At 45.7% G+C, this 22,542-nt stretch overlaps 1 protein-coding gene across 1 annotated transcript in view; it reads left to right on the top strand.

Annotated features, from left to right (window-relative positions):
- RRP12 (ribosomal RNA processing 12 homolog (S. cerevisiae)) overlaps window positions 1–4,168 on the top strand; it is a 34,435-nt gene extending 30,267 nt beyond the window's left edge. The window contains exons 31-34 of the mRNA XM_008573213.1: window positions 919–991; window positions 2,477–2,544; window positions 2,870–2,952; window positions 3,664–4,168. Of these exons, the coding sequence (XP_008571435.1) occupies window positions 919–991; window positions 2,477–2,544; window positions 2,870–2,952; window positions 3,664–3,766 (327 nt within the window). The 3' untranslated portion in view covers window positions 3,767–4,168. The remainder of the gene's footprint in view (window positions 1–918; window positions 992–2,476; window positions 2,545–2,869; window positions 2,953–3,663) is intronic.
- The last annotated feature ends 18,374 nt before the right edge of the window (window positions 4,169–22,542 follow it).

Here is a 22,542-nt window from a genome sequence, read left to right as displayed (position 1 = left end):
GTGGCACAGACTCCCCTCCCTGCACAGCTTGCCTCTGCCAGCTGATTGTTAGTTACAAGGCTGAAATGTCCTTGCAGGTTGGGCTGCTGTCACGCTTGCGGTTCCTCCCTTGGAGCACCTAACACAGTGCCTGGCACTCAGTAGGTGCTCAGTCACTTCCTGTCGAACATCCCTGGATGAGTCCACGTGCCCCATTGCCTGTGCTCATAACTGCTGGGATGGTGGTATTTTTTTGTTTGGTTTTTGTTGGGTTTTTTTTGGTGACTTGCCAGTAAGGGAATCTGAACCCTGACCTTGGTGTTATAACACCACACTCTATAACCAACTGAGCTAACCGGCCAGCCCAAAGGACAGTAGCATTGTTGAGGGACTGTGACAACTGGTTTGAGCAGAAGTCTCCCATCTACATGCGAGCCCTGGGGCACAGGAGCTGGATCGTGTGCCCTGTGTCCCCAGGGCCTGGCTCTTAGTGGGGAATCACTGAGTGAGTGACTAATGGGGAGAGTGGAGTGGGGTTTGTGTGAGGTGAAGGACTGGTAAAGCTGTTCTCTTTGAAGAAGCCAAGGACCTCATTGTCCTTATTAGGAAGTCTGGGGCTAAGCTGCCGTCAGGGTGCTGGATGGGCAGTTGTAGCTCTGGGGCAGAGCTCAGCGTGGAGAGGCCAAGCAGGAGCAGCCGAGGCGAGCCCTGCAGTCAGGGCGCAGGCTAGAGCTTCACCACTGCACTACCTGGCTGTGTGATCTCGGACAGTTACTTGCCTCCTCTGGACCTTAATTTCGTCATCTGCAAGTGGGGATCGAGTGCTTGGCAGAGGGTCTTTTGTGCTCAGTGCGGGTTACTGCTGCTGTTGCTGTTATCATTGATGAGGACAATCACATCCCCTTGTTCACTGACTTCCTGTTTATTACTTCTTTATAGAAAAAGCACCAGAAGCTTAAGCGTAAGAAAGAGGCTGATGATGAGGAGCTGGAGGTGCCCCCTCGGTACCAGGGTGAGGCTTCCACACTTCTCGGGACATGCTGATCCCTGTCCCCTGCATTAGGCAGAGGAGCTCCAGGGAGGGGCAGTAGAACCATGAGGTTGCATAGTCTGGTTAAACTCAGTTGGCACCAACGAAGATTGGTAGGTATGACACTGAAGACTGGGCTAGGGGCCGAGGGGGTCTGGGGGTAAGGGAGAACCTGGGGGTTAGAAGATCTGTGCACGGAACCCCCAGCTCTTCCCCACCCACCCAGGCCTTCCATGAGGCTTCAGCCCACCCCTTCCCCTCAGAGCTGTTTTCCTCTCTTGTCCATCCCCAGAGTTTTAACCCTGAGTCAGGTCAGGTTTGGAGAGGCCACCTAGCCTGTGTTGAAGGTGGGAGTTGGAAGGATTAGTACTGGGTCCAGCTAGAGGGTTCCCCTTTATATTTGTCTCTGAGTCACCAGGCTGTTGCACTCCCAGAGCAGCTGCTAGAAGTACCAAGGTGGCTTCCTTCCTCCCAGGGAAGCCCCTGCAGAGCCCCTACCCCTAAGCCCTTGCAGCAGAGCTCTTGCTGTGTATCTGGAGATGTGGGGGCTCCTGTGGGAAGTCTCTGATCCCAGTAGTGGGTGTGTCCTCAGAGCCCCAAGCATCCTAACCCAGGTGGAGAACCTGATGGCTCATGTGGCCCCCACAGGCCAGGACCCAGCTCCCCTGCTGTGCTCTGAGACGGTGTGGTGCCAAGTCAGAGGTGCCGGTTGATGAGGCAGGAGGTGTGGGGTCAGGACTGGTTGCCTAGCTGCTGCTTAGTTGTGTGACCTTGGTCCGGTTACACTGCCTTTCTGAGCTTCTAGTTTCTCATCTATAACAAAAGTGGTTCGTGTGGTCATCTCAGAGAGTCCTGAGTCTGCATTTTAGAATAACCATCCATGACTGTGTTGTCCAGGCTGGAAATGACAGCTAACCTTGGCCAAAGACCTTGATCTCTCTAAGCCAGAGTCTTCACATCTGTACAATGGGATAAATGGCTGCCCTTCTATGTCACAGTGTTGGTGCAAAGCCTAAATGAGATAAGGGTGGGAAAGCTTAAAATGGCTTATTTTACACATGAGGTTAAGAGGCTCAGGAAAGTGAAGAGGTCAGGGCTGTAAATGGCAGAGCTGGGAGTTGAACCCAGATCTGTCTGACTTCAAAGCTCTTGTTCTTTCTCCTAGAACAAATGGAGCATGTTTAACTTTGGAGAATGTGGGTTATTTTATGTTAGTGGAGAATATGTGTGTCCTGAGAGGTCGCTGATAGGCCTCTGAGGATTCTGGGTCACTCTGAGGAGCCCAGTGGTCTGACTGTCAAACCACTGGACAGTCCCTCCTCGAGGAACGTCTTTGTCTTTGCTTAGTAGAGAACAGAGCCAAGTTTCTGGCCTTACCTCCCCATCGGTTCCCTGAGAGAAGGTGCCCCTGGGCTTCTTCTAGGAGGAGGCTTTCCCTGACTCATGGTCTCTGTGTTCTCCCTGTAGCTGGAGGCTCTGGCATCCATCGCCCTGTGACCAAGAAGCCTGTGCCTGGAGCCGAATACAAGGCCAAGGTAAGAGCTGCACATGGTGACACAGGGTCTCCTGGTACTGGACAGATGCCAGGGAGGGGCAAGGAGGAATGGGCAGCTGTGTCCATCACCGTCCCAGAGAGGTGCCTTTGTGGAGCCAGCTGAGGCCAGGGAAGAAAAAGGGGCACACCAGGGTCTTGTTGGCATCTCAAGGTGGGGACCTTGTTGAATGGCCTTCCAGGGCTACAAGAGCTCTTTAGCACCACCTAAGGCAGAGAATGAAGGAAAGGGAGGATATGGACCCTGTCCAGGCAGGGGTGGAGGGGAACCCCACACTTCTGGCTGACTCTTTGTCTCTGATGGGCAGAAAGCAAAGGGTGACGTGAAGAAGAGAGGTCGGCTCGATCCCTACGCCTACATCCCCCTCAGCAGAACCCGGCTCAGCCGCAGGTATATGGTGTCGCGCTGATGGGGGGGCTCGGCACCGCAGGGGTGGGACTGCGAGCTCAGTACTCTAAGAAGGAGGGCTTTCTTCTCACTGACATTCCCCTACATGTTGACTATCTGTACTACTGACTAGAGCTGCTTTTCTCTTTAACATGATTTTATATCATACAAACATTTTCTAGTATATACGTAGTTTACACAGTCATCATTTTAAGTAGCTTTTTGTACTTTGCTTTTCTAATCCCTTTATTGGTGGGAAATTAGAGTTGTTTCCAACTTCAGCCATTCTTAGGGGTGGGCGTGAGGGCAGGTAAGATACAGTGTGTAGGAGTGCTTTGGAAACTAATGTTACTAGGGAAATGGTGTTCTAAACTTCAGTCACAAAAAAGCTTCTGCTGAATGGAAGGTCCCTTTAGATGGAAGGATGTGTAGATAGAGTGAGCTTTGACCTTCTCTGTACATACGTTAGAGGAGGAATGGAAGGGAAGGCTGTTTCTGAGGGGATTGTGCCAGATTGGAGTTACCACATCATGTCACAGCTGTGTGGAAGCTGGAGCCGCACATGGTCTTCCAGGTTCATGAGCTGCTCACCGCCTGGCAGCTCCCTTCTCCCCATCCCTGCTGGTGCTGGGGGTGAGCCATCATTTGACATTATGAGGAGGGAGGCCACCTGTTCTCGGCAAGATGTGACCCCTCTGTTCTTTATCCCTGCAGGAAGAAGGTAAAGCTGCAGGGACAGTTCAAAGGCCTGGTGAAAGCTGCCCAGCGGGGTTCCCAAGTGGGACACAAACTCCATAGAAAGGATCATGGGTCCTGAAGCCCCAGGACCTCTAGGCAGCCTGAGGCCCCTTTTCAGCCCCAAAGCTGCCTGTTCACCAGCTCCAGGTGCTCAAAACTCTGGCAGAGCCTGGACTCAGAGTGACTTGTTGGAACCAGGGCATGGCTCCCAGAGAGATGGCTAGGATTTTGGAAGCTCCAAATGGGAACCAACCTTTAGAGATGTCCCTGGCACCTGGAGATGGGAATGTGGCCTCACTGCCTCTGAGTAGGCCCCATGATGCAGCTGTGCTTTCTGCCCAGAGTGGCCATGAGCAACAGAGCGGTGATCTTCCTTTTCCTCCAGCTGCTGGTAGCCATATGGCACTCTCAGTCTGGCCGTGGCCTGGATATGTGAGATTTACTGTGACCAGACAGAATAAACAAGCATCACCATGTATTATCCCTAGAAACACTGTGTTTCATATCCTGCCCCTCCAAGTTTAAGAACAGTATTGGTTGTTGACAACAGTGGCTTGACCCCTTCCTGTGGCATAGCACCCAATCCAGGGCATAGCATGATGCTTTGCCCACAGGTCAGGCTTTGGAACTTGCCCAGGGGAACCCACCTGTGTGAGGAGGGCTCTCAGACTTCACTTTGCAATCTCAGTCAGAAAGTGACTTTGGGGCCGGCCCGGTGGCGCACTGCTATAGTGTGCCGCTTGGGAGCGCGGCGGCACTCCTGCCGAGGGTTCGGATCCCACATACAGACTGGTTCCCGCTCACTGGCTGAGCAAGGTGCAGGCGCAGCGCCGAGGGTTGCGATCCCGTTGCCGGTCCCGGTCCGGTATGGGCGCGACACTGAGGGTTGCGATCCGTTGCCGGACACGAAAAAAAAAAAAAAAAAGAAAGTGACTTTGGGGGGTTAGGAGGGGCAGCAAATACTCCAGGGCTGGTCTTGAGCTGTGGTTGAGCACCAGGGACTCAGGAGAAAGAGGAGGCAGCTGCTGAGAGCTGGTTAGAGCTGCACCCTTGGCTGCCCCTGGGCACAAATCTCTCCCCAGCATCTTTGTCCATTGATTCAACAAAGTGTTTACTGAGCCTCTCCATGTGCCCAGTGCAGTCTGATTCATCCATCTCCCTGTTTCCCCACATTCTCTTTTTCTCAGACAAGGGGATCCAGTTATGCTACAGTGTGATTCCCACTGGTCGAGCTTATCGTTGGTCTGGAGCAGAGAAGGGAATGGTGCAGACCTCCCCTGTTCCTGCGGTCACTTGTCCCAGCAGCCCAGGGTCCCTCTTGTGTGCTTTCCTAGCAGGCAACCAGAAACCAAGAACCCCAGGACTATCTGCCATGCCTCAGTATGAGGAACAGGCTTTGTCCTCTGGCACTTGATTGATACATTTTTCCCATTTCAGATTCTTCCCATGTGAGATGAGACCACACACAACACTAATAGTTTCCATTCCAGTTAAATGCATTTGGCTCTGATAATGCTCCCAGGAGGCCCTGTGCACCTTCTGGTAGCCTGTCCCACAATACTGTTCCACTCATTCTGAAAGGGGACCCAAGTCTTAACTGGCTCCAGTGCCCCCAAAATTAGGGCATTTCCTCCCAATGATTTTTGACTAGAAAGCTGAGAGGAACCACATATCGCCCAGAGATGGCACTGTTTACATGCCTTACCCACAGAAATGAGGAATTGGAGAGCCATCAAGAAAGGTGGTCAAAAGAGGTGCCTATGAGAGATTTGCAAATGTGATCAAACCATGACCCCTGTTATTACATTTCTGGACACAATGTGGGTCAAATTAAGCCAATCCCAGTCCTTTTCTGTTTCTTTTCTCAGGAAATGTAACCATATGCACCAGGAAGCTTCATGTAAAGTAGATATGAGTATGAACCAATTTCTAGTATTAGTATCTTAAAAAAAAAAAAAATCAGTTTGAAGCTAACCTGCTTGTTAAAGCATGTTTTCCAAGGAGATTTGTTTTCTTTCAAAGGTGGGAAGGTTAGGTGACCTAGAAAGCTTGGTGTTAGTGATGTGCCGAGCACCATATTCTTTTGGAAGTAGACTTCAAATGCTAGTTATCTTGATGAAGGGGCAAGAATTAATCTTCTCCAGAAACTTCAGGTACTTGAAACATCTGTTAAGAAAATCGATGCTGTTTTTGTTTTAATAATGGGGGTAAAGGGGAATCTTAGGAGTGTTCATCAACACAAGATTTATTCAATCTCAGGGCAAATAGAAAAGCTGAGAGCTTCCACCAAGAAACAGATTTACTATTTTAATTTCATTATGCTTTTGACATTGTCAGAACTGGAGACTTTTCGGCTTTCTTTTCTGGGTTCCATCCTCTACTCATTCTCAGAAATGGAATACAGGTCATATCCTGCCTGCCTGTATCAAAACGGCAACCCTTATGTTGGCCAAGGGAGTGGTCAATCATTGGGGATTTGCAAAGGCAGTCTAATCACATCCTTGTCATGCCACTCTGGACACGGGTGAGTCAGAGGAAACCAATCCAACCTCTTCACTATTTCCCTCCTTGTGATTGTGGCAGAAGGCCTCGTGGTGACCGTCCTAGCAGTTCATTCCTGGCAGTGACCATCTTATTAGGTCCGCAGTCTTATTTGTAGCTGATTGGCCCCAGGAGAGATGTTTTTCTGTATTTGCAATATATGAGAAAACTGCTTATGATGTTCAAGTAGCCTTAGTCTCTTCCCCATTTTCTTGGTAGCTGTGCCCTTCAAAAGGTATTTAAAAAATTAATATGATATTTCGCTATAAAAGTAATAAAGATTCACAGAACATTTGGAAAAAACAGGAAAGTAAAAGCAGGGGCTAGAATCCTTCCACCAAATTCTAACTTAACCCTAATGTATTTCATTTCTGTTTTCTTTTTTTCTATACACAGGGCTATTTTTTCAAATACAGAAATATAGGTTTTAATTACAAGTTTAGGGGCTGACCTGTGGCTCACTTGGAAGAGAGTGTGGTGCTGATAACACCAAGACCACGGGTTTGGATCCCTATATAGGGATGGCCGGTTAGCTCACTTGGGAGAGCGTGGTGCTGACAACACCAAGTCAAGGGTTAAGATCCCCTTACTGGTCATCTTTAAAAAAATAAATGAGTATAAATAAATAAATACAAGTTTATATTCTTTTTTTTTTTTTTTTTTTAAAGAAGACCGGTAAGGGTATCTTAACCCTTGACTTGGTGTTGTCAGCACCATGCTCTCTGAAGTGAGTGAACCAGCCATCCCTATATGGGATCTGAACCCATGGCCTTGGTGTTATCAGCACCACACTCTCCCAAGTGAGCCACGGGCCGGCCCAATACAAGTTTATATTCTAAATTTGTACTTGAGTATAACAGAGTTTTTACCCTGCCAATGTAAACACTTCATAAACATTGATTTCAATGGCCCAGTTTGAAACATCTGCTCAGTAGACATAGTTCAGTTTATTTCTAAAGCATCTTTGAGGCCATAAGTATATCGCTTCTTGCTGTATGCAGGAATTTAATGCCATCACTAAGTTCTAGATCATGTGCAAAGCAATATTTAGAAAATGACATGATGACTACTCTTTTCTATTTTTGATATATATTATTATGAATAGATAGATGACTGTACTCCAGAAAATAACCCTGATTTGGGACAATGTAAGCTGGTTTGCCATTTCCTGAAATTACGCTTAATGTAGCTCCTGCCATTAGAAACACTTACCAAGCTGTTAGAGGCTGGCCGAGTCATCCAAGGCCAGGGCTGCAGTGGCAGGTTCCTTCCTCCCGTTTTAAACTCCACTGGCTGATCATGGAAATGCTCAGAGTGGGATTTTGAGGCAGTGGTCAGTCATCAGTAATTATAGATTTGAATGTGGGTGGAGATGGGGTGGCTTGCTGTTGCATATTCCTTCCAGGGCTGGGATCTGCAGATCAGGTTTGCAAGTCTAAAATGAGGATTGAGTTGGTTCAGAGAGGAGAACAGTCACAAGAGGTCTAGTCAGAATTGTAATTCATTAATTTGGAATGAGAAATATGACTGTCCAAGATATTCATGGTGACTGCTCCAAATATACCTTGCATAGAAAGTCAAAATTGGTGGTTTTAGTGAGCATAAAACAGGACAAAGTGTATCATGTGAGTGATAAGATGAGTAATGTCATTGAAGTAGGACAGTTTTATCTCTATAGGGATATACTGCCGATGGGGCCCCATTCTCCTAGCAGCCTGTTGGGGCCATCCCCTTCCATCCTGGTTCATGCTGCAGAATGGGGCAGATCCTTTCCTCTCCCATGTCTTCGACACTCTTTGCAGCTGAGATTTAATTAGGCTCCTGCTTCCTTCACATGCAGCCTTTCTGGATTGAATTTCCAAGCCTATGAAATCCAGCTTCACCAGAGAGACATCCTGTTCCTTCTGGGGGCCTTGTACAGATAACTAATCCTATCCATCATGTGTAGACTTGAAGGGTTTAACTTCCAGAGGGCAGCCTGATTTCCAAATTCCAGGGATGTCACCCTGAAGACCCAAAGGTACCAATTACAGAGCTGAGAATTTTAAGTCAGAATTTCAGAGAGGATCTGAGGCACTGGTGACAGGCAGGTGGATTTGTGAATGGTGCCAGGAATAGCCTGTTTAGTCCTCATGACTCCTCCATAGGTTCTGCAAGCTCTTAAAAAGCCTTGCTTTTTAGTCAGAGCTGTTGCTATGCCATAGATCTTGGACTTGAGGCCACTGAGCCTGAATTACATACACAGTAGATAACCAGCCTGCAGTTGTAAATATGCCCATAAAAATGACAAGGTGCAGTATTACCCAAGCAGGTTTTACATGGCCATGTATATTGATTGGATCATTGTGCAATAATACTTATCTAAAAATGCCTTCCTTAGTCATTCCTGCAGCTAGTTCAACTCCTTGGAAGCAGGTGGGGTGCACTTCCAAGGCAAACACATAATAATCAACTAGCAAAGCTGACATCTAGTATTCTGGAGAAAATTGTTCCCTACCCATATGAGGACTATCACATGGGTCACGTGGGTCCCCTTCCTCAGGACTTCACACAGGGGCCTGGCATCTGTTATGTGCATAGTCAGTTACACCTGATCCACACCTGCCAGAGTCGAATCTCCTGCACAGGTGCAGTGGCAATTACAACTCGCCCATACAGAGCTCTCCACTTACCAAATGCATTCACACCCACCGTCTCTTTTGATCCCTGAAACACTTGCATTATGATTATGGTTTTCGTGATCCCCACTTTGCAGCTGAGAATACAAAGGCAGAGAGGATGTGTGGTTTGGGCAGAGTTATGCAGGTGACATAAGGCCTCCAGAGTTCAAGCCCATGCTGCTACAACCTGCTTAACTTAGCCCCAGGGAGAAGACAGTGTAGCAAAGAGGCTTGGCTGTGAATTTCCAAATGCTGTGTGAGATTGGGACACCAGCATCTGTTTTTCCATTCATTACCTTGCCAGCTCATTGTTCCCAAACCCCTGCATCTCTGGGGTGAAAACCAGTTACAGAACAGGTCTCTTTGTACTAGGTGAGAGGAGGGTGGATCTGTGCCAGGGTTCACTTTCTTGACATGAAAGGACAGGGCAGGGCTGGGCTGGATATGTCTTCCTTTTCCCCCTTCAAGCAGGGGAATGTAGTTGGTCTGCGAGACTTCCTTCCCATCATTTTCTTCTTGCATGTTCCTCTCTCTCTCTCTCTCTCTCTTTCACACACACACACACACACACACACACACACACACACTCTTTGTATATTTATTCTGAGCAGAGATCTTCCAAAAAAACATTTTGTGAGGCATGGGAAATACCACAGTAAGCAATACAGACAGGACCCTTGTCTTTACAAAGTTTATGAAGAGGTGACAGATCAAATAAAGAAAGCAATAAAACACGTGTCTCTCTCACACACACACACACACACACACACACACACACACACACACACACACACTCTTTGTATATTTATTCTGAGCAGAGATCTTCCAAAAAAACATTTTGTGAGGCATGGGAAATACCACAGTAAGCAATACAGACAGGACCCTTGTCTTTACAAAGTTTATGAAGAGGTGACAGATCAAATAAAGAAAGCAATAAAACACGTGATTGGAATAGTGCTGTGTAAGTTTAGCACGGATGCCATGAGGGAACCTGACTTGGAAGGAAGGGCTTCTTGGAGTGAATGACATTGTGCTAAGACCTTAAGGGTGACTAGGCTTTAGGGAGGCAAACAACCAAGGCTCCAAAATTTCCGGGGATAGCAAGCATAAGGGCAGCAATCTGGTTGGAAGTTGGGCTTGGGCTGGACCTGTTTTGGAGCTTGTTTGCATACCAGGCTCACTGTTTTTACATAGATTGTATGTTTAGATGTGTGTGTGGTTGGGGGTGGTAGGCAGTGCTGCTAAAGTTCCTCCACTTTGGGGCCATGCTGCTGCCGGCAAAGAAGGAGAGAAAGAATGTTCAAGACAAAGGAACAGCATGTGCAGAGGCCCTGGTGTAGAAAAGAACCGACAGTGGTCCAGGGTAGTCCAACCAGGGGTGCAAGGAGGAGAGTGAGGGCGGCCAGGCTGGAGAGGCTGGTGGTGGAGGTTCTCAAGGGGCCCTGAAATGTCCTAACTCAAAGTGGGGGTGGGTGGGGGAGGGTGTTCACAGGAGACTGACCTGATCCTATTTTCTTTTTTTCTTTTTAAAGACCATTGGCTGTTGTGTGGGTGATGGATTAGAATAGGGCAAGAGGAAGTGAAGAGACCTGCTAGGAAGCTGCCGTTAGCATCCAGACAAGGGGATGGTACATTAGGCTGAGGTGCGGTGGTGCTGGGGGTTGCTGTGGTGAGAAGTGGCTGTAAGTGGTATGAACACTGCAACCTGAAGTTCAGTGTTGTTAGTGGAGGGATCATCTTCTGTAGAGAGAAGACCCCTCATGTACTAGACCACCAAGGCTGGACACCATTCATTCAATCAGTCAACAACACATGTTTATTGTTGCCTCCTATGTGTCAGGCACGGTGCTAGGCACTGAAGAAAGCAAACAACCCCAAGCCTTCATGGGGAGATTAAATAAATACATAATTTTAGCATGTTAGATGCTGATAAGTGTTAAGAAGAAATATGAAGTAGAAAAGGAGATAAGGAGTGCTGGATGGGAGAGAGGGATGGTTTCAACTTTAAATTGGATGATCAGAGACGGTGGTTAAAGACTTGAAAGAAGCGAGGAATTGAACCTTTAGATAACTCCTTAGGTGGAGGAAGTAGCAAGTGCAAAGCCCCTGAGGTGGCATGTTCTTGGTGTCTAGGAAAAGCACCTGGAGGTGAGAGAGTGAGAGGGAGAATGGTAGGAGATGTGATCAGGAAGTGAACAGCGGCCAGGCGGTGTGGGGCCTTGGACACCCCTGTAAGGACTGTGCCTTTTCCTTTCAGTAGAAAGGGAAGCCACCAGAAGGGGTGAACATGAATGTGAACGTGAACGTGACTATAGGGGTCACATTATCTGACACTGGGTTGCTGTGTGGAAAATAGACTGTAGAAGAGCAAGTACAGAAGCAGGGAGGCCAGTTAGGAGATTAGTCAATTATCCAAGCAAGAGACCAGGGTGTTTGCAGTGGGGTGATGGGAGGTGGTTGGGTTCTGGATATATTTTCAAGCTAGCGACCACAGGATTTGCTGAAAGATTGGATGTGGGGTATGAGAGGAAGAGAGGAATCGGGGAAGACTCCATGTATGGGCAACTGGAATCATGGAGTGGCCATTAACTCACTGAGATGGGGAAACTGCAGAGCATTGGGGGGGCAGGAAAGTCAGGAGTTCAGTTTTAGATGTGTTGAGTTTGAGATGGCTGGTAAACATCCAAGTGGAGACGGAGGATCTAGGGCAGCTGGATGTACGAAGCTGCAACTCAGAGGAGAGCTCCAGGCTGGTGTGTGCATGTGGGAGTCATGTGCATGCATGTGTGTGTGCTCACGCATTTCTAGCAAATACTGGGATATCAACAAGTGAGTGAGTGTAGACAGAGAGGAGAGCATATCTAAGGCCTGAGCTTGGAACTGTCCAGCAGTAAGAGCAGATAAAGGAATAACTGCCAGTGAGGTAGAAAATACAAACAAGGGGGCTGGCCGTTTAGCTGAATTGGTAAGACCACGATGTTGGTAACACAAGCGTCAAGGGTTTGGATCCCCTCACCGGCCAGCCACCAAAAAAAAAAAAAAGAAAGAAAAGAAAACACAAAACAAAAACAGCAGAAGAGGTGTCTTGGAAGATAAGTGAAAATGATGTTTCATGGAAAAGGGGGTTATTAACTGCATCGGATCTACTAAGAGGTGTAAGATGAGGATTACTGGATTTAGTAATGTGGATGTCGCTGGTGGGGAGTTCTGTGAACTAGGCAATTCAGTCCAAACTTCTCTCTGAAGTTCAACTAAAAAATAGTAGGATGAAACATTAAAAAAGACGAACAAAACTTTCTTAAAAGCAACGAAGAGCTAATAGGATGGTGAGGAATTACCTGACAGAGATTCAGTGGCAGATGAGAGGGAACCAGAGAGGTGAGCCCTGCAAAAGAGAAACTTTTGCCTGGGGGGTGGGAGGGGTTGAGGAGTGCAAATTAGGAAGAGGCCATTGTGAGGCTGAAGTGCACTTTTGGTGGCCTCATGAGGCTAAGGGACAAAAGGTAGAGTCTGGGAACTACCGAGAATGGAGACCCAAGTAAATTAAACACACACATGGGTTGACTGGTTAACTCAGTTGGTTAGAGAATGATGGTGGTAACACCAAGATCCAGGGTTTGAACCGTGTACCGGCCAGCTGCCAGAAGAAAACACCACCTCCACACACATACCCTACCCACCGTAGGCCGTGACTCTAAGGGAGTAAGGATAAATCTGAGGCGTGTCACACAGACTTGCAAACTACCATCCTGTCATCTGGGTGGCTTGGAAATCTCAAGGCTAGTTCTTGGAGTAAGGTGGTTCTGGACAGCTAATGTCCCCAGGTGCCTGGCAGAAACCAACAGAAGTCCTCTGTGGAGGATGGCAACATCATCCTGGATCCCAAATTATTTCTACAAACATTTTTCAAATACTATGTCCAATATTCCATCAAAGATAACCAGACCTGCTAGGAGACAGTAAAGCATGAGTAAGAAAGAGCAGAAACAATGAAGAACAGCCCCCACTGTATTATTTTTTGTCTTTTTCTCAATAGGGATCATTTCTTGGTTGCTTCCCCAGCATCCACTTTTCCCTCCCCAACCCTTTTTTTTTTATTTTTTGGTGGTGGCTGGCCAGTATGGGGACCTTGGTGTTATCAGCACCACATTCTACCAAGTGAGCCAGCTGGCCAGTCCCCCAACACTCTTGATTTCAGTCCAGGAAAAATATGATACTGGAGGTGCAGACCCCACACTAGCTCTAGGTGTAGGGCACATGAAGTGTCTATGGAGTCTGTCCTGTCCACAGGATTGGCTCTAGAGTAAGCATGTGAACTATGTCAGTCTAGTGGGCAAATCTCAGTCCTTCTGAAAAAGATGCTGGTCCATAGACTCTCTGCTCTTGGATAAGGAAGCATGTCCCTCTAAGCGCTGCTGGCTGCTTCAGTGACGGTAGCCAGCTACAGGATGAAACTGACACCATGGAAGGCCAAGTAGAGAACTAGAAAGAAGCTGGGTCTTTGGTGACATGATTAAGCTGCTATATGAAGGTTCATCTGAAGCTAGACCGAACTCTATAGCATCACTGTCCAATAGAAATAGAATGCCAGTCATCTATGCAAAGTTCAGCTTTCTAGTAGCCATATTAAAAAAGTAAAAAAGGGCCAGCCCATGGCTCACTCGGGAGAGTGCGGTGCTGATAACACCAAGGCCACGGGTTCGGATCCCATATAGGGATGGCCGGTTTGCTCACTGGGTGAGTGTGGTGCTGACAACACCAAGTCAAGGGTTGAGATCCCCTTACTGGTCATCTTTCAAAAAAAATAAATAAATAAATAAATAAATAAATAAATAAATAAAAATAAAAGTAAAAAGAAAAAGGTGAATTTAATTTTTATAATATTTTATTTAACCTAATATATCCAAAATATTATCACTTCAACATATAATAATGTAAAATATTATATATATATATCTTACATTTTGTTATCCATGCTAAGTCTATAAAAGCCATTGTATATTTTATACTTAATAGCACATCTCCATTTGGACTAGCGACATTTCAAGTGCTCAGTAGCCCTGTGTGGCTGGAGACTGCCAAATTAACATCACGGCTCTAGACTTTTCCTTTATTGAACCAATAAATTTCCTTAAAACACTTTTTAACAGCTTTATTGATACACTATAAAATTCACCCATTGTAAGTCTACAATTCTATGACTTTTAGTAAAGTTATAGATTATGCAGCCATCAGCAACCTTCAGTTTTAGAACATTTCCATCACCTCAAAAAGTGGCCCCTCCAAAAAAATCTCAAAAAGACAAATCCAGAAATTGACCCCGTGCCTGTTTATTGTTACTCTCTATTCCTACCCTCAGCCTCAGGCAGTCACTGGTCTGCTTTCTTTCTCTCTAAGTTTCCCTTTTCTAGATATTTCATATAAATGGAGTCATATAGTATGTAGTTTTTTGTGTCTGGCTTTTTTCAGTCATTATGGTGTTTTTGAGATTCATGCATGTTGTAGCATGTATCAGTAGTTCATTTTTTTTCATGTGTTTTGTTTTGCTCTGTGTTTTGGCAGCTGGCCAGATGGGAATCCCAATCCTTGATCATGGTGTTATTCAGTTTTTTAGATTGCTGAATAGTAGTCCATTGTGTGGGTATAAACAAACACATTTTGTTATCCACTCACCACCTGATGGACATTTGGATTGTTTCCAATTTTGAGCTATGACTAATGCTGCTATGAACATTCACATGCAAATCTTTGTTTGGATGTATGTTTCCATTTCTCTTGAGTAGAGTCCTGTGAATGGAATTACTGAGTCATACAGTAAGTTTATGTTTAACCCTTTAAGAAACTGCCAAACTATTTTCCAAAGTAACTGCACCATTTTTCATTCCCACCAGCAATGTATGAGGGTCACTATTTCTCCACATCCTTGCCAATAGTTGGTATTGCCTGTTTTTTAAACAGCCTTCCAGTGGGTGCACAGTGGAATCTCAGTGTGGTTTAATTTCCATTTCCCTAATGACTAGTGATATCGAGCATCTTTTTGTGTACTTATTAGCCATTTATATATCTTCTTTAGTGAAATGTCTGTTAATATCTTTTGCCCAATTTTACATTATTTTATGGTATTTTATTTTCTTATTGGTATCTTTTTTTTTTTTTTTTAAAGATGACTGGTAAGGGGATCTTAACCCTTGACTTGGTGTTGTCAGCACCACGCTCACCCAGTGAGCTAACCGGCCATCCCTATGTGGGATCCGAACCCGGGGCCTTGGTGTTATCAGCACCGCACTCTCCCGAGTGAGCCACAGGGCCGGCCCTATTGGTATCTTTTTAAAATAATAGCTTTATTGAGATATAATTCATGTACCCTAAAATTTGCCCCCCCTTTTTTTTTTAATAAAGATGACTGGTAAGGGGATCTTAACTTTGACTTGGTGTTGTCAGCACCACACTCTCCCAAGCGAGCTAACCGGTGATCCCTATATAGGGATCCGAACCCGTGGCCTTGGTGTTATCTGCACCACACTTTCCCAAGTGAGCCATGGGCCGGCCCTAAAATTTGCCCTTTTAAAGTGTTCATTCAGATGTACCAGCCAGCCATCAAAAAAAAATAAAGTGTACAATTCAGTAATTTTCAGTATATTCACAACATTTTACAGCAATCACCTCTACCTAATTCCAGAATATTCCTATTACCTCAAAAAGAAAACCTTTACACCTTAATAAGCCATTCCTGTCCCTTATTTCCCCTTTCCCACAGCTCCTGGCAACCACTAATCTATCTTCCATACCTGTGGATTTGCCTATTCTGAACTTTCCATATAAATGGAATCTTATATGTGGACTTTTGTGCCTGGCTTCATTCACTTAGCATAATATTTCAAGCTTCGTTCATATTGTAGCATGTATCATAATTTAATTATTTTAAAATCTGAATATTATTCCACTACATGTATATACCAAATTTTGTTTATCCGTTCATTTGTTGATGGATACCTGGGTTGCTTCCGCCTTTTGGCTACTGTGAATAATGCTGCTGTGAACATAGGTGTATAAATATCTGTTTGAGTCCCTGCTTTCAATTCTTATATATATATCCAGAAGTGGAATTGCTGGATCATATAGTAATCCTGTTTCATTTTTTGAGGCTTGGAACCACTTCTGCAGGGCAGAGTCCACTCACTACTTAAGGACACTTGGCCCCGAAATTCCTACTTTGCACTTGTTTAGGGCTGTTTACCTTTTAGAGGATTTTCCCTTTGTGCAGAAACCACTAAACAACAACTTTTAAAAATGATTTTATGTGCAATGTACTTTCATTGCTCAGAAAAGAGAAAGAAAAAGTCCCTTTAAGGATCCAGGTTTAGGGGCCGGCCCATGGGCATGGGAGAGTTCGGTGCTGATAACACCAAGGCCATGGGTTCAGATTCCTATATAGGGGTGACTGGTTAGCTCACTTAAGAGAGCGTGGTGCTGACAACACTAAGTCAAGGGTTAAGATCCCCTTACCCATCATCTTTAAAAAAAAAAAAAGGATCCGGGTTTAAAGGAAAGCACCAAACACTCAGCAGCAGTGGTTCAGAGGAATTCCTCATGGACTTATTCAGCCTTTTTTGCCCTTCCTGTGCAGCCAGCATTCTCCTGGCAAGGGCTTCATGGGTGGGATAGGGCAGGCTCAGCTCTCAAGCACTGGCCTAGCCAGAAAAGTGGGTTCTGGTTAAAAATAAAATATAGGCATCCCTCACCCTGGCTACTCCCTAATTGAGTTAACTCCTTTTCTCCTCCTGCATGCATGGGAAGTGGTTTGGCAGAGCAAATTATCCTTGGAAAGGTTGAATATGCTGGTATGTAATGTCTGGGATCGGTTACAACGGGGGTGTGTGAAGGATGGGGTGAGGGGTGAGCTGCATGGTAAACACAGGGCCAGGTCGTGAGTGCAGGTAGACAAGGCTACCTGATTACCTTTTAAGAAGAGCAGTATCCAGAGGTGCCAGTGTTTGGGGCCCTCCCGAGGGCTTAGGGATATTGTGGTGGTAAGGAGTGGGGAGTGGTGAGAGGTTAAAAAAAATGATCTGGTAGTAATAGTAATACAAATAATAATTATTATCATTATTATAGTAACTACCATCGCCAAAATTGCCCCCAGTTAAGAATAGCTGAGTTAGGGTGACCAACGGTCTGGGTTTGCAGGACTGGGGGTGGTGGTGGTGGATTTCCCAGGAAATTTTAGGACCTCCAGTGCTAAAAGGAGAGTCCCAGGCAAATTGGGAGATTTGTTCAACCTAAGTCCAGTCCAATTGCTAGCTGTGTGAGCTTAGGCTGGTTACTTTACTTCTCTATGCCTCAGTTTCCCAGAGATAATAATATTTAACTTATACATTTGTTTTGAGGATAAAATGAAACACACATGTACGGCACTAAGCTCAATACCTGGCACAAAATTAATACAAGTAAACTTTAGTGTTATTATCTAAATTTTTATTAACAAACCTTTGAATTTGTTCATTTTAGGAGATAACAGTTTATTTAAATGTATAGTCCATCTACACCTACAAATTTATATAATAAATGCCAAATATACAGCAAGAAAAGAAAACATTAAAACCCACAGTAGAGGGCAGAGCCTGTGGCGCACTCGGGAGAGTGCGCCCGCCGCGGGTTCGGATCCTATATAGGGATGGCCGGCACTCACTGGCTGAGCGCGGTGCGGCCGGTCTCAAAAAAAAAAACCCACAGTAGAAGAGAGAAAAGAATGAACCCCGATCAGGGCTGAGAGTTCTAGAAGCATGTGTTCAGAAGGCCTGTGTTAGGAGGCAGGAGCAGTGGTTCCCTTGAGGCTGGGCTGCCAGCAGGCTCTGTCTCCTGATTGGATGAGCTCCTGGGCTGGGTGCTTAACTATGTCCACTTTATAGAGAAGGAAACAGGAAGAAGCACAGGGAAGTCTCTCTATGTTCCTGTCGGCTTTCTCGGGGCTGGCTGTGAGAGGAATATGAGGAAGAACTAGAAATCATGGGGCAGATGTCAGCACCTAGAGCCAGGGGAGCTTCAGGTATTGAGTTCAAACCCCTTGACTGACTTGATTGGTTGATTTTTGGCAGCTGGCCATTGTGGGTATCCGAACCCTTGACTCTGGTGTTACACCACCACACTCTAACCAACTCAGTCCCTTGTTTTACAAATGGGAACCCTGAGGCCCAGAGGGGGAACTGCTGCTCTAGCATCCAGGTGCTGGAGAAACCAGGACTAGGACCCAAGTCTCCTGACGCCCAACCCTGTGCTCCCTTCTAAAGTTGGTCAGGGGCTGTCCGGTTAGCTCAGTTGCTTGGCTCATGGTGCTGATAACACCAGTGTCCAGAGTTCAATCCCTGTACTGCCCAGCAGCCCAAAAACAAAGTTGGTCAGGACGGTGCAGGGAAGCTGTGGGCCACAGACAGCTAACAAGGCCTAGGGACATAGGTAAGAATGAACTCAGCGTACTCAGATCTGTATTTCTAAATGGGCAGGTAGGTGGTCGGGGCTTATGTTTTCCCAGATGAGGTCATGTGGTTCCTCTGTGGATGAGATCTTCGCTGTCCACCTGCAGGAATCTGAAATGGGAAAGGGAAGGCCTCAAGTGGACTTGCACATTGGGGTCTACAGATGTGTGGAGTCGCCTGCTCCTTCTCTCCCCCAAGAAACCAGAGGGACACTTAGAATGGCCTAATTGAAGCGGCCTGGCCTTTCTAGGAGAAACTCCCTAAGATCCTGTGAAATAGAGGGTCTGTGCTACCTGGGAAACAGAACGTGGAGACTGCTTGGAATGAAGGCCAGCAGTGACTCATCAGGGCTGTGGCTCATCAGAAGCCAGGTGCCAGGCTGCACCCAAGCAGAGGCTGCAATTTTACCTTCAGTCTGAAACTGGTGTCTGGCCTCTATGCTCACTTCTTTGGGGTTTGCCTCCTCTGGGGCAGTCCCCTGAGCCCTGGCTCCAAATCAGGTCTCCTTGCCCACCGGCACTCAACGACCTGGCCCTGTGTTTACTGGTGCAGCCCACCCCTCACCCCATCCTTCACACACCCCCTTTGTAACCTGCCTCAGACATTATGTGCCAGCCATGTGGAACCTTTTTAAGTAGCCTAGACATGCTACTCTGTCCCTACTTCTCTTTTCCCTGTTAACCTTTAGTCATCTGTATGAGTAAGGGTTATGTTAGATACTGTAACAAACCTAAAAATTTCAGTGCTTAACACGATAAAGTTGTTTCATGTTCTCATAACAATCTCTCCAGCTGTCCCTAGTTGTTGCATGGTGGTGGTGGTGGTGGTTGGGGTGTTGTCTTCTACATGTGGCTTCCAAGATTGCCCTGGGCAATTACCCTGTTGGCAAGATGGGAAAGAGTCTTGGATGAGCATATGAGAGAGGTTTTCACAGGTCAGCATGCATCATTTCTGCTCACATTTCACTGGCTAGAGGTCAGTCATATGGCCACGTTTAACTGCAAGTGAATCTGGGACACATGTCCTAGCTGTGCTCCTGGGGAAGAATGAATGGGTTGTTGTGGACACTCTTTGCCACACCATCCTTGAGTCAGCCTGGATCACTTTCTCCAGAAGTATTTCATAACTTATTATGATTGGGTTGAGTTGTCCCTTCTTGGTTGAACCATGGCACTTGGTATCCAGTCCTTTTATAACCCATGTTTAAGGTAGGGTACAATCATTGTGGGGTTTTTTGGCAGCTGGCAGATAGAGGGATTGAACCCTGTACCTTGGCAATCATTGTTTATTTTACACACTTTTCAGTGTTAGATTGCATATTAGTTTCCTATTGCTGCTGTATCCAATTCCCAAAAAGTTAGTGGCTTAAAACAAAAATTATCTTACAGTTCTTGTTCAGTTTCTGTACTGGCAACTGCAAAAAAAAAAAAAAAAAAAAAGGAAAGAATAATATTATCTTACAATTCTGGTGGTGAGAAACCTAAAATGGGTTTCACTGGATTAAAATCAAAGTGTGAGCAGAGCTATGTTCCTTTCTGGAGGCTCTAGGGTAGAATCTATTTCTTTGCCTTTTCTAGCTTCTAGATGCTGACTACAGTGCTTGGCTCACGGCCCCTTCCATCTTCAAGGCCAGCAATTGCATCATTCCAACCTCTGCTGCCATCATCAAACTTTCTCCTCTGATGTTGACCTTCTGCCTCCCTCTTATAAGGATCCCTGTAAATCCAGGAGAATCTCCCCATCTCTAAATCCTTAACTTAATCACATCTGCAAAGTCCCTTTTGCCATGTAAGGTAACATATTCACAGGTTCCAGGGACCAGACTGTGGACATCTTTGGAGGGCTGCTTTTTGCCCACCACAGACTGTTAAGCTTCATGAGGTCTGTCTCTGTTGTTTTTTGCTATGGCCTCAAAAGCTGGTACAGTGCCTGGGACAGTGTAGGTGCTCTTCAGTGCATTGGGTGATGGAATGGGTGGGGTTACAGTCTCTCAAGGTGAGTTCCAAGCATGGTGACCCTACAAGACGTCTCTCTCCCCATGAGGCCAAGACTGGTACGCAGTCAGCTGCCCACTTATTCATCTCCCTTATTTCTGCACATGATGTAACTTATGGAGGACTCATAGAGTATCCATTGGCTTGGTCCTTCATGTTCAAAGGCGAATTTGTTTTGTTTTGTGATTGGCCAATACCGGGATCAGAACCCTTGACCTTGGTGTTATAACATGCGCTCTAACTAAGTGAGTAACCAGCCAGCCCTCAAGACAATTTTTTAAAAATCATCTTTATTGAGGTATTTTTTTTCCTTTTTGTCTTTTTTCGTGACCGATAACGGGACCGCAACCCTCGGTGTCGCACCCGCACCGCGCTCAACCAGTGAGCGGACCGGTCTCTATATGGGATCCGAACCCTCGGCGGGAGCGCTGCCGCACTCCCAAGCGCCACACTCTACCGAGTGCGCCACCGGGCCGGCCCTTTATTAAGGTATTTTTACATAGAATTAATTCACCCGTTTTAAGTATTCATTGTGTTTTGACAAAGGTATACACCCATACACCCACCACTGTAAGCAATACAGGGGGTGTGTGTTTATGGTTTGCTTTGTTTTGTTTCGATGTGCAGTTCTGAGGTTTAAGACCTGTAATACAGGCATAACTGTCACCACAGTCTGGATGCTGGACAGTTCCATCACTTCCCGATGGATGCCCCTGTGCTCCTCTGTCACCATTGCCTCCCTTCCCCTTAACCCTTGCCAGCCACTTACCCCTTATCTGAACCTATAGTTTTGTTCAAGGCAAATTTTACTTTATTTTTTGGCAGCTGGCTGACCAAGGCAAATTTTCATCATGATTACTTAGACAGTAATTTTCTTAAAAACAATCCCTTTCCTTTATGCATTGTATTGTATCCATTTTCCCAACCTACATCCTTACACAAAGGAAGCAGGTGATCTGAAGAGAGCTTTGGGATGGGAAGGATTGCTGAAGATCTTCATCAGGCCACTGTGGTCCCCTGGATGCCTCTGGACTGACCAATGTTCACTTCTGTGCTGGGTCAAAACAACCCAGTTTACCTCAGCCAGAAAAAATGTGTAACTGGAGTGAGGGAATCAGGTGTTCTGATACTTTAAGTGTGTTACTTTCAATGTGACCTCAAAGTCAAAAAAGATGAGATCACATTTGAAATATAGTGAGATGTGATTTTTTTTTCTTATATCGGCAAATTGATTGCAGTTCCAATTACAAAGAAAGAAAGAAGTGGACCAATTACCAGAGCATAGGATTTTGTTTTTAGGTGAAATTCATAGAACATAAAATTAGCCATTTTATTTTATTTTATTTTATTTGTTTGGCAGTTGGCTGGTATGGGGATCCAAAGCCTTGACCTTGGTGTTGTCAGCACTGCATTCTAACCAAGTGAAATAGCCGGCCAGCCCCAAATTAGCCATTTTACAGTGTGGCCATTTCAGTGGCATTTAGTACACCTACAATGTTGTGCAACCACCACCTCTATCAAGTTCCAAAAATGTTTTATCACCCCAAAAGAAAACCCCTTACTCATTAATAGTCACCCTTTTACCCCAATCTCACCCTCCAGCCCTAATGAACTACTAATCTGCTTTCTATGTCAATGGATTTACCTATTCTCAATATTTCATATAAATGGAGTTATACAACACGTTACCTTTTGTGTCTGGCTTCTTTTGCTTAGCATAATGTCTTTGAAGTTCATCCATGTTGTAGCATGAATCAATATTGCATTCCTTTTATGGCTGAATAATATTCTCTTGTATGGGAATACCACAATTGGTTTATCCATTCATCTGTTGATGGACCACAGCATAGAATTTGCCCTTTTTCAATGTGAACATCCCTAAGAGTATTTCTGGTTCCTAAAGCCTAACTCCAACACCACCCTCAGGGTCCACAAGAAAATCCCTCCCATACGTATTCCTTTTTTTTTTTTTTTTGGTGGCTGGCCAGTCTGGGGATCTGAACCTGTGACCTTGGTGATTTTAAGGTTGCACTCTAACCAACTGAGCTAACTGGCCAGCCTCCAAACATATTCTTATGTAATATAACAATTTTATAAAGAAGGGATCATCCCCCATTTCACAGATTAGGAATCAGAGGCACAGAAGGATGAAGTGACCCCATCCAGGTGGGATACCAAGCCTAATAT

Source organism: Galeopterus variegatus, unplaced genomic scaffold (genome assembly GCF_000696425.1).
Source record: "Galeopterus variegatus unplaced genomic scaffold, G_variegatus-3.0.2 Scaffold891, whole genome shotgun sequence".
Classification (NCBI taxonomy): Eukaryota; Metazoa; Chordata; class Mammalia; order Dermoptera; family Cynocephalidae; genus Galeopterus; species Galeopterus variegatus.
This window is presented reverse-complemented; position numbering and strand designations above follow the sequence as displayed.